The sequence below is a fragment of the Medicago truncatula genome, chromosome 3 (assembly GCF_003473485.1).
Source record: "Medicago truncatula cultivar Jemalong A17 chromosome 3, MtrunA17r5.0-ANR, whole genome shotgun sequence".
NCBI lineage: Eukaryota > Viridiplantae > Streptophyta > Magnoliopsida > Fabales > Fabaceae > Medicago > Medicago truncatula.
Genome location: NC_053044.1, coordinates 48,089,390 through 48,099,777, shown reverse-complemented (window position 1 = coordinate 48,099,777; position 10,388 = coordinate 48,089,390). Strand labels below are relative to the sequence as shown.

General features: G+C 31.1%; 1 protein-coding gene and 2 long non-coding RNA genes across 3 annotated transcripts; 1 reads left to right on the top strand and 2 right to left on the bottom strand.

Moving 5' to 3' along the window:
* On the bottom strand, positions 1 to 598 carry LOC120579740 (uncharacterized). The gene is made up of 2 exons (XR_005645481.1): positions 495 to 598; positions 1 to 412 (listed from the first exon to the last, which is right to left on the bottom strand). It is a non-coding gene; the product is annotated as an uncharacterized lncRNA (long non-coding RNA).
* A 2,225-nt stretch (positions 599 to 2,823) lies between these two features.
* On the top strand, positions 2,824 to 4,208 carry LOC25489887 (uncharacterized). Its single transcript, XR_003010291.2, has 2 exons — positions 2,824 to 3,604; positions 3,712 to 4,208. It is a non-coding gene; the product is annotated as an uncharacterized lncRNA (long non-coding RNA).
* Positions 4,209 to 4,360: 152 nt separating this feature from the next.
* On the bottom strand, positions 4,361 to 5,250 carry LOC25489886 (defensin-like protein 1). Its single transcript, XM_013606169.3, has 2 exons — positions 4,857 to 5,250; positions 4,361 to 4,752 (listed from the first exon to the last, which is right to left on the bottom strand). The coding sequence occupies exons 1-2, from the start codon at positions 4,948 to 4,950 to the stop codon at positions 4,586 to 4,588; spliced, it is 261 nt and encodes an 86-aa protein (XP_013461623.2). The 5' UTR covers positions 4,951 to 5,250; the 3' UTR covers positions 4,361 to 4,585.
* Positions 5,251 to 10,388: the final 5,138 nt, after the last annotated feature.

Below are 10,388 nucleotides of genomic sequence, written 5' to 3'. Positions count from 1 at the left end.
TAGAGAAATAATAAATGCAGAGTATATTGATATTTTAAAATGTCAATTATTTTGAGACAAAGAAAAATCGCTAAATAGACAATTGAAGGAAGAAGTATAAGAGTGGTACTACCAACACATACACACTTTTCAATATATTTTTATTGGTTAAAACTTAAAATTCATATTGTTTCAACCAAATAAAACATAACAATAAGAGAAACACCATCCGGAGTACGTGTGAGCAGCAACTTATGTTACCGACATTTTTTTTTGCAGTAGCAGGTTCTAAACAATCCCCAACATTTACCACCTAGATGAAAACCTTCATAGCGACAAGTGTTAGCGCAATCTTCACTATTGAAACACAACTCTTCAAACAGACGACTCTTTTCCCTACAATGCTTTCGTCCTTCGGTTTGTACCACCATCTCTGCATCGACCAGTCATTAATATGATTAACAAAAATATAGCTTAATTAAATAGTTTCATGAATATGAACTTGTAAGACTTACCAAAAGTAAGAAGAATAAGTAGAATGAAGAAAAATCCAAAGCGAGCTTTGTTCATGATTATTACCACTTATTTATTACAATCTTCACCTAGATATATATTACCTGTTAATAAACAAACATGCATCGGATTATATACTTATAGAGGTGGAGGGTATAGGAAACATTTTTTGTTGTTGTTGAAAACATGCCATTTAAGTTCATTTTGGAGTTTATGTTCATTCGGTTATGACATTAGTTACACTAATTTAGTAGAGCTCATGTTTGGCTCATGGGACTCCCAAAATAATTTGCAACTTTTCAATACCATCTTGCATATACTCCAAAAATATGGGAACTTCTACGGTACACTCACAAAATGAGGTGTACCGGTACTCTTTTTTCATAATTTTATAAATTAACGATCATTTTTTATGAAATAAATAGCTTTTATCAATATTTATATTTTATAGAACATCATTTCACAAGAAAAAAACATCAGTTTATTGTTTATAAGAATCATAGTATTTTTTTTACATATTATCGTAAAATATAATCAATATTGAGTGCTAAAAATTAAAAAAAAATAAAATAAAATTATTTCGTTAACACTTTTGATGAATAAGATTTAGTTATTATAAATATAAATGATAGAAAATAATATTTTTCTTCAAAAAAACAACTCATTTAACCATTAATTTAAAGAGTGACTATACCGATACACTCAAATGTATTAGGTGTACCATAGAATTTGCCCAAAAATATAAGAATAAATAGCCACTTTCGTTCCTCTTCAAATTGGTCTGTTAACTATTTTTTGAGAAAAATTTGGTCTGTTAACTAAACATACTAGAAAGGTCTTTAAGATGCATATGCATTAATGATTGTATATATTGTAACAAGGTTCTAAAAAATCTACAGTGAAAACTGCCGCCACAAAAAAGTATAGATATTGTTTTTCTCTGTTTTCGCATAATGAACAAAAATCACAAAACCGATGTGATGAAATGTTAGCCTAGGAAACAAATTGATTGACTCATTTGTTTTTTTTTTTTTTTATGCTCTTGTCTCTTCTAAAAATATTAAAACCTAAATTAATTAGTGGTTAATTTGTTGTGGATCAAGAAACAAAGTAAATTCAATATAAAATTCAATTAATACATGGTTATGAAATCATGGTTATAAAATTCAATTATAGTTATGAAATCATGAAGAAACAATTAGAAATTAAATTATTATACATTACATGATAGTATAAATAAATTAATAAAATTTATACATGGTTGCGATTAACTCATACCGCAACGATCATTATCAGCAACGCAACATCAATGATGGAAGAACTCGCAAAATCCTTAATGTGAGAGTAGCTATGACCGCTATTTAAAAGATTGTAATATCATAATATCATACATAATAAGGTCACTTGCAAGAAACAAGAAGGGATGACCAAAATGAAGAAAATCCAAAGTGTGCCTTGTTCATAATTACCCTTGCTACGATCTTTAATTGTATATATAACCCAGTTAATAAACAAACTTGGGTTGGCCACTCTGTATTTGTAGAGGTGGAGAGTTTAAAAATGAAAAACCATAAATTTTGAAAACTACACGTAGATTTGCACTTTGGTAACATCTGAGAAATATAGAATCTACACGTGCGTTCATTTTTATTTGTTAATTTTTTTTTTAAAGATTGTTAAGTTGAAAGCAACATTAATATTATTTGGCTAAATTAAATGTTTAATCTCTTAACTAATTTTCTAGTTTTATTTTGGTTTCATCACTAATTATTCTTATGTTTAGATACTTTAAATGCACTTCTATTCCGTTAATTTAAACTTCAAATATTGCAAAGTAAACCAATATTATAGATATCCCCGTGAGCTTAGCTCAGTTGGTAGGGATATTGCATATTATATGCAGGAGCCGAGGTTCGAACCCCGGATACCCCACTTCTCCACATTTATATGTGTGAACTCTAGCCACTAGGCTACTTGACAAAAAAAAAACCAATATTATAGGTGATCCATCATAAACCTCATAAAAAAAATTATCTAAGTGTCAAAATAGTGTGTTAGAGGATGTGATGCTAACATTTTCCTTATTCTTATGTTTGTGGAGTGTTAGCAAGATGTGATGTGGAAGAGTTGCAGATTATTTTGGGTGTTCCATGAGCCAAACATAAGTTCTACTAAAATTAATTGTAACTAATGCCATAAACTAAGGAACATGAACTCCAAAATGTAGTTAAACGCCAAGTTTTCAAAATAAAAAATAAAAAAAATTACATCCTCCACCTCTTATAAAAAGATAACATGATGCGAGATAATATTTACTAGGGGTGTTCAAAATCGAACCAATCCAATAGAAAAATCGTAAATTGAACCAACCCAAACAAAAAACCGCATTTTGTTTGGATGTAATCGGATCATTTTCTTGCTCAACCGCATGGTTTGGTTTGATTTGTGGTTTTCATTTTACCAACCGAACCAAACCGCAACATAAGAAAAATGTTAATTAAACATATCTCACTTAGACCAATACTCATAGAAATTCAATGGAAACTTTTATAAAATGACATATTTTTTCTCTTGTTAGATTCCTTCTTTGTTTTTTATTTAAAAAACGTATTTATGTGCTACTTGAAATTTTAGAGAATGAAAAAATCTTAGTCTTTTGCATTTCTTACAAAATAAGATTACGTTTTGTCCATATTTTTACTTGGTATATGTTGTTGAAAACATTGTAAAACGAAAATGAAATCGTAATATTTGATGAAATTTAAAACATTGCTGAAAATATGCTGTGTTTCAACTTTTTAACTTGATTTTAATGTTGGAAACAAAAAAAATTATAGTCTACAAAAAACTGCACCAACCCAAACCATATTGATTTGGATTGGTTTGGTTCGGATTTTATTTTTAAAGTCAACCAAACCAAACCAAACCGCATGTTTTTTTATTCTACGGCTCGGATGACTTTTACCCTCAAAACTGAATCAAACCACACCGCGAACATCCCGAGTATTCACAGGTTAATAATACAAATTTGAGTGAAGACTGTATTATGTGGTAATCATGAACAAGACACGCTTTGGGGTTTTATTCATTTTGTTTATTCTCCTTGCTTCTAGTAAGTCTTAAGTGCATTTTGGAATAATTGATACGTAGTTAATCAAATTTGCTAGTAAGTTGTATTTTTGTTAATCATATTAATGACTGATCGATGAATAAATGCAGAGATGTCGGTACAAGCCGAGGAGTTTAACTTTGCTCCATTTACTCCACTCCATTTTCGAGTTGAGAGTTGTTTTACAAGGAGTCGTCGGTATAATGGAATTTGTTTAAGTGATGAAAGTTGTTTTAAAGCTTGTAGTTTGGAAGGTTATGCATGTGGTCGATGCGAAAAACGCAGGCCATACCTGGGTGATCACTGCTGTTGCAAAAAATCTTGTCAACTCAAGTTGGTGCTCGCGGTGCTCTGTCTTGTGTGTTTCTTTTCTGCTTAAAATAGTACAATAAATTCACGTGATTTTCATCCAATAATATTCCAATTGGAGAAGAAATGGAATCACAACTTCTACAGTTTGCAAAGAAATTACGCTGAGGAAGGGGAAAGAGTGAGCCATGTTCTAATAATATTCCAATTTTTATTTTGGATGTACGATCAAATAAATTAAACAGTTGAGATTTTGGTGTACGTATCTAGTAATAAACTAGAGGGAGTCTCTATATCATTTAAGCAAGCCTAAGGGGGAGGTGAGTGTAATTTTAACTAGTGACTCCATGGTTCAAATCGATCACCATACTGTTCTTAAAACATAAAACTGAATAATTACGTGAAGTTCAAGAGAATTCTGCTTCAGAAAAATTAATCCTTGCAATAAGAAGTTCAAGAGATAATATGGTCATATAAGAATGTTTTTGATCCACTTGCATATTTTCGAGTAAACCAATGATCTTGAGCTGAATAAATTCATTAAAACTTTGAATGAAGCCAGAAAATATATCACAAGATCCTCCACTTCTCAAAGAAAAGCTTCAATTATACCAAAACAAGTGTCTACATAAATTTATTTGTCTTAGTAGCATGTGGCATTGCAAAGCCATTCATTCAACAAAGCCTGGTGCAAAAGCAACGATGGCGCAAGCCCTGGCATCTGCCACCGGAGAACCCTTCGTTTCTGCAAACAAGTGCACAGTTGTGGTCACCTACACATGCACCTTTGAATCCATGGCTCTGTGACTCACACATTCTTGCTTCTGCATGCATCGCCACTTCTGCAATTTCATTCATTCAAATTAATACTACGCGAGGAAAAAGCAATGAGAAGCAAGAAAAACAGGACAAGTGATTTATCCTCTCCATTGTCTTATGATTATACCTCTTGAAGCTGTTTTCTTCTCTACAATCAGTGAAATTGAGGTTATCTTTTTATAGATGGTTTTAAGCGTGCATGACTTGTCAGATAAAAGCATTGGTGATGATGGTTTTGATCACAGAGACATTGGAAATGGGTGATATCACTGATATGATATATATTCACGTGACACATATAGCAGCAATGCATGCATGGTAAGTCCCAAGGAGGAATTGTTTCATGTTTTCTCTTATGGTGATTTAAGACATTGGTTGGTTGGTTTGGTTTTGACAGTGAAAACACAAGCAGCAGTTTCACATGCATGCCATGCCACCTCTGCTTAATCTCATCGATATTTGCTCAAAAGACCCTAATTGCTCACAGCCCCCTCCAAAATCCAGAAATTAAGCTACGATCACTATTTTTTGGGACTTAGGAAGGGATCCTTGGTCCTGGATTGGGGGACATACCAAGGGAACATAAGGGACATGTGATACATTGCATTCAAACACAACACATTCAACACTCAAATTCATTCAACATTCAAATACATAAAATTTGTAAGCAATTTAAGGGGCTTTTTAGCAACTTTCATCTCATCTCATGTCCTCCTAAATAATTTTGTGCTAAAATATTTGGAATGTACATTTTCAGAAAAATTATAAATAATAATTTGTTTGTCTTCAAGGTGTGTATTTCTGAAATTAATTATGCGATTTTATAGGAATATGGAGGGTAGATAAAGTATTTTTTTTCTTTTTTTCATGTAAAATATTCAATTAAAAAGTGTTTTTAACGAATGTCCTAGTGATTCAATTTTCATTGCATTGAATACATAAAGTCAAATACTAGTTCTATAAAAACTCTAATCAAATTGATCACGAATTAGGGGTGGGGGCTGGATGGTAGCTCAAGTGGTTTGAGATTAAAGTAATTGACAAGTTCAAATTTGGGCAATGAGAAAAATATTACTCCCTCCGTTTCAAAATGAGTGTCGTTTTAGCAAAAAAAAATTGTTTTAAAATGAATGTCACTTTACATTTCCAATACAACTTTATTTTTTTTTTCCAACTTTACTCTCTCCAACTTTTTTCTCACACAATTTTCAATTCAACTTTAAGTTTGTCTTTTTTCTCATAAAGTAAAGGCAGTTTAGTAAAAGTGTTATGTCTAATGATTATTTCATTTCATTCCTTAATCTGTGTGCAATTGGCTAAAACGACACTCATTTTGAAACGGAGGGAGTAACATTTACTATTAAAAAAATTAGGGTTAAATATTTTTTTAGTCCCTATAAAATTACAAACTTTCAAGTTTAACCCCTACAAAAAGCTTATTCACTTTTAGTCTCTATTTGAACTTTATAGGGACTATTTTTGAGGACTAAAAGTATCAATTTTGTAAAAAGTTTTCAAAATAAGGTCTATACTTACAAACTACAATATTGTAAATAAACTAAAATTACCATTAATTTTGTAGGGACTAAAAACATATTTAACACAAAATTATTTTGCTAATAAACAAATAGTGTGAAATTGCAAAGAAACACACAATATTCAATTCAATACTCTTTCCGTCTCTAATTATAAGCACATTTTCAAAAAAAAAATTGTCCTTATATAAATTACTACGTGCATTTTTTTCCTTCAAACATAACCCTAATTAATACTATCAACTTGTATTACAATATGAAAAGTCAAATTAAATACACATATAAACAAATGACAATTTAGTAATATTCGTACATAAAATAGACATATTAACAATTTTTATTAATTTATGTGAAATTGGTTAGAGGGGCATATAATAAGGGACGATGGGAGTAGCATACAACATAAAATGCATACAAATAATATGATAAAATCAAAATGATCAGAGTACTCATGCATACGGATCTGTAATGTTGACGCCTAAGTCATTGAGTGAATTTTTAATTGATTGAAGTTGATATTTTAATATGAACCAAATAAACATTGTATCAAGACGTAAAGTCAAACAATATCAGACTAAGACGACGAACAAAACAACGTCACACTCAAACGACAAAATAAAAAATTAAAAATTCATCTATATTAAAATCGCTATATTTTGGAAAGTATACAAACAATTTTGCACAAATTTAAAAAAGAAAAAAATCTCATTAACAATTGAAATTCAGTTTGATTCTTTCAAAAAAAAAATCCCTCATTTGCCTTTATTGTTTGCTGGCTCATAAATAATTTTGTGAGGGCATGCATATTTTAGAAAGAGTATAGCCAGGCTCATCACAGATAATTGAACAGCTCTTAAGGCTTCACAAATCGCTCTCAGACAAAACAAAATAACAAAAATGTTTACAATAACAGTTAACTCGTTTAGAAGATTTTTTAAATTGATTGAACCGATTTAAAAAGTGATCGGATCGATCTAAAAAGTTTTGAATGACGACAATTAACTAACACTAGATAAACGAACAACACATTAGTACCGTTCAGCCAAACGGTATTTGCAAAAAAGAACAATTTCAAAGGTGCTAAAGAGCAATTTCGCAGATAATTTATAAAGAAGGTGGATTCAACAAGTTGTGAATAAAACCCGCTCTTGTTTTAGGCCCATTCTCGTATCCAAGTTTCTTTTTCAAAATACTATACTCATATTTTACCTAAATATTATTCATAGCTAATTAAAAAAATTAATCATTTCTAATTTGAATGCATCGTAGAAAGAAAAAAGATATAAAGCAAACGATTAAGTTTTGGAACAGAACCATATATATACTATTCTAGTGTGATTTTGAACAAGGATTAGGATTCATTAATATAATCAGAATTAGTGTGATTTGGTCACCTCAATTTCACTCGTCCACAGTGAGTTATATGTCACACTCGCCCATCCTAGAAGCCGCCTCGTTAATGGTTCTATTTTCCTCTCAGCTACATAATTCTTTAGAAAAGATTCGCTATGCTGCTTTCCCATCATGCAGTAACTGGACATTTTGAATGATTCTTTAAGCTGCTTAGACATTCCTCTCATTATATTCTTGTGAGTTAACATTTTTAGGCTACAATGTCATAGGTGAGAAATATATCTTCACAAATTGCTTTAGAACAAAACATGAAAAATAATATTTCCTCCATCTATATTAATCGACACAATTTAAATTCATATCTTTGATCATATTTTTTTCGTGCACTATAGATGCTCTGAAGCTCATCACTGGTTAGAGTGGTTACTTAGATTCTTCAATGAAACACACCACATAATCGATTTTTTCTATCATTGATCGAAGAATCTTCTACGGGATAGTTGTTTGATCTATCTAAAAACCATGGATCTTCATCTTTTTGGCAATCACAAGGGTTCTTTCAAAATAAGCATCGACCTCTCTCTAAAGCGCTTGCAACTGAACTTGTCATTCTTTGTTCGAACCTTTATATTTCTTTAGCCCCAAAATTAAGCTATTCGGACTACCCACTCATGAGGGAAGTGTGCTCACAACAAGCCAGTAAATCTGAAACCTTCTTTCCTATTGAATATCGCTCGAAGGTTACATAGTCCGTATTCTGTAACCGTCTACCAACGACATTCTACTATCATTTGCCATCATTGAAAGGATTTTATCCTTCACGACTCAAACAATCCTCCAAGGTACAATTTTTTGACCTTTATACTCTTATAACGTTATGTTCACATACTAACTATAGTGTGTGTCAGAGTGTCTTTTACGGGCACCCCCGTCATTTTAACTACAAACTGCTTACAAAATCTATTAGCCCCTATATAAGTCTATATAATTTTTTTTTTTTTTTGAAGGAATAAGTCTATATAATATCTTGACTAACAAAAAAACCTATAGTAATATGTAACGGTTGGTATTTTCTGCCCACTCACTGGCGATGATGGTTTAGACGTTAGTTGGTGCCTCACCTCACCATAGACTGCACCTTAATTTAATGTTTATGATTTAAATCTATACAGCCAGATCAAGAGATCAAAGAACTATTTATTACTCTATCCGTTTCAAAATAAATGTCGTTTTAGCTAATTACACACATATTAAAGAATGAAATAAAGTAGTCAAATATCATAGCAATTTTGCTAAAATAAACCTTACTTTATATGAAAAAGATAAACTTAAAGTTGCATTGAAAATTATGTAAGAGAGAAAAGTTGGAGTATTTATTGAGGGTAAAGTTGGAAGAAAAAAATTAAAGTTGCATGGGAAATGTAAAGCGACATTCATTTTGAAATAATTTTTTTTGCTAAAACGACACTCATTTTGAAACGGATGGAGTATTATTTTGAAGCACAAACAACCATTTATTGTCCCTTCCAAAACTTCAATATGAACAGCAAGATTACACAACTCTATGAGGTGGAGTAGGGGCTTTTATTTTCTAAAGTGTCTCTTTTGACTTCATACATACGTATATCTCTATTTCATTTCCAAATATCTTTATTAAAAAATTGGATTCCACTCAATCTCAAACCCATGCTTATCTTTTTTTACCTTCTTTATGTTTTTCATTTGTTGATGAATGAAAAGAGATGCGTATAACTGGCCGGCCCAGTCGCCCTTGGGCATAAAAATATTTGGCTAATGTTGATGACAGGTCGTGTAGAAATTATTGCAAGAGTAATGAGTGGTTTGAGTTTCTTTCATAATAATTTGACATCATAATTTTGATGTCAAATAGTGTCTTTTATTTAATTTAATTCTTTTGTGTCATTTTAAAATTTTCAAAGGTGTATCACATGCCATGTTAGTACTACAATGTTCAAATAACACAACTTTGTTAATGAATTATATGTGGTACAATTTATTAAAAGAATGTGAAAATGTTCATGATTAAAACATTGATAAATTATATGAAAAGTATCAACTTGGTTTATGCATTCACCCTAAACGCTTTCAATAACTTTTCTGTGGCAAAGCCTTGCTGGTCCAAATGGTGGCCATGCTCATCTAATTCATCTTCATTCTTCATGCCTTAAAAGACGCAAAAAGTGTAATCGAAAAAAGAAGGCAAACAGGTATGTAAAGCAAGTTGAAAATCAAAGGGAGATTAGAATATTGATCAATGATAGATGACACGGAGGAACGAGTGGGTTTAATGATGAAATTTGGTGCATAAAAAGTTAAAGTAGACTATGTACTATTAGACATTGAATGTTTAATGGGACCTTAATGTCTTGCCAGACACACATTTTGTATTCAAACATGGGCTGTTAAAGCTGGGACCAAGTCTCTGAATTTTTTTAAAAAAAAAAACTAATACAAACTCACAAGTTATATAACTCTTTGCTGTAATATTCTCAATGACACAGTTTAAATTTAATGTAAGAACTAAGAAATGTTGTTCATCATCCTACCAAATATCATTCTTTAGGGACCCCGTTTCTTCAAAATTGTATTTTTTTGATTCCTTATATGCTGGAATCATTCATTATTTTCCAAGAACAAATAAATATAGAGGGCCCTTAAGTTTAAACTCTAAATTACTATGTCACATATTCTAGAAGTCCAAGTGCATGATAAATATTCGTTTTTCCTTTTCACTATTGGGACACAGATCA

What these genes read in the sequence shown, in the direction of transcription:
- LOC25489886 (XM_013606169.3), bottom strand. Translation starts at nt 4,950, where the DNA reads ATGCTTTTATCTGACAAGTCATGCACGCTTAAAACCATCTATAAAAAG. An exon ending in GAAGAAAACAGCTTCAAGAG is followed by an intron (nt 4,753 to 4,856) that starts GTATAATCATAA and finishes ATGAAATTGCAG; the next exon opens with AAGTGGCGATGCATGCAGAA.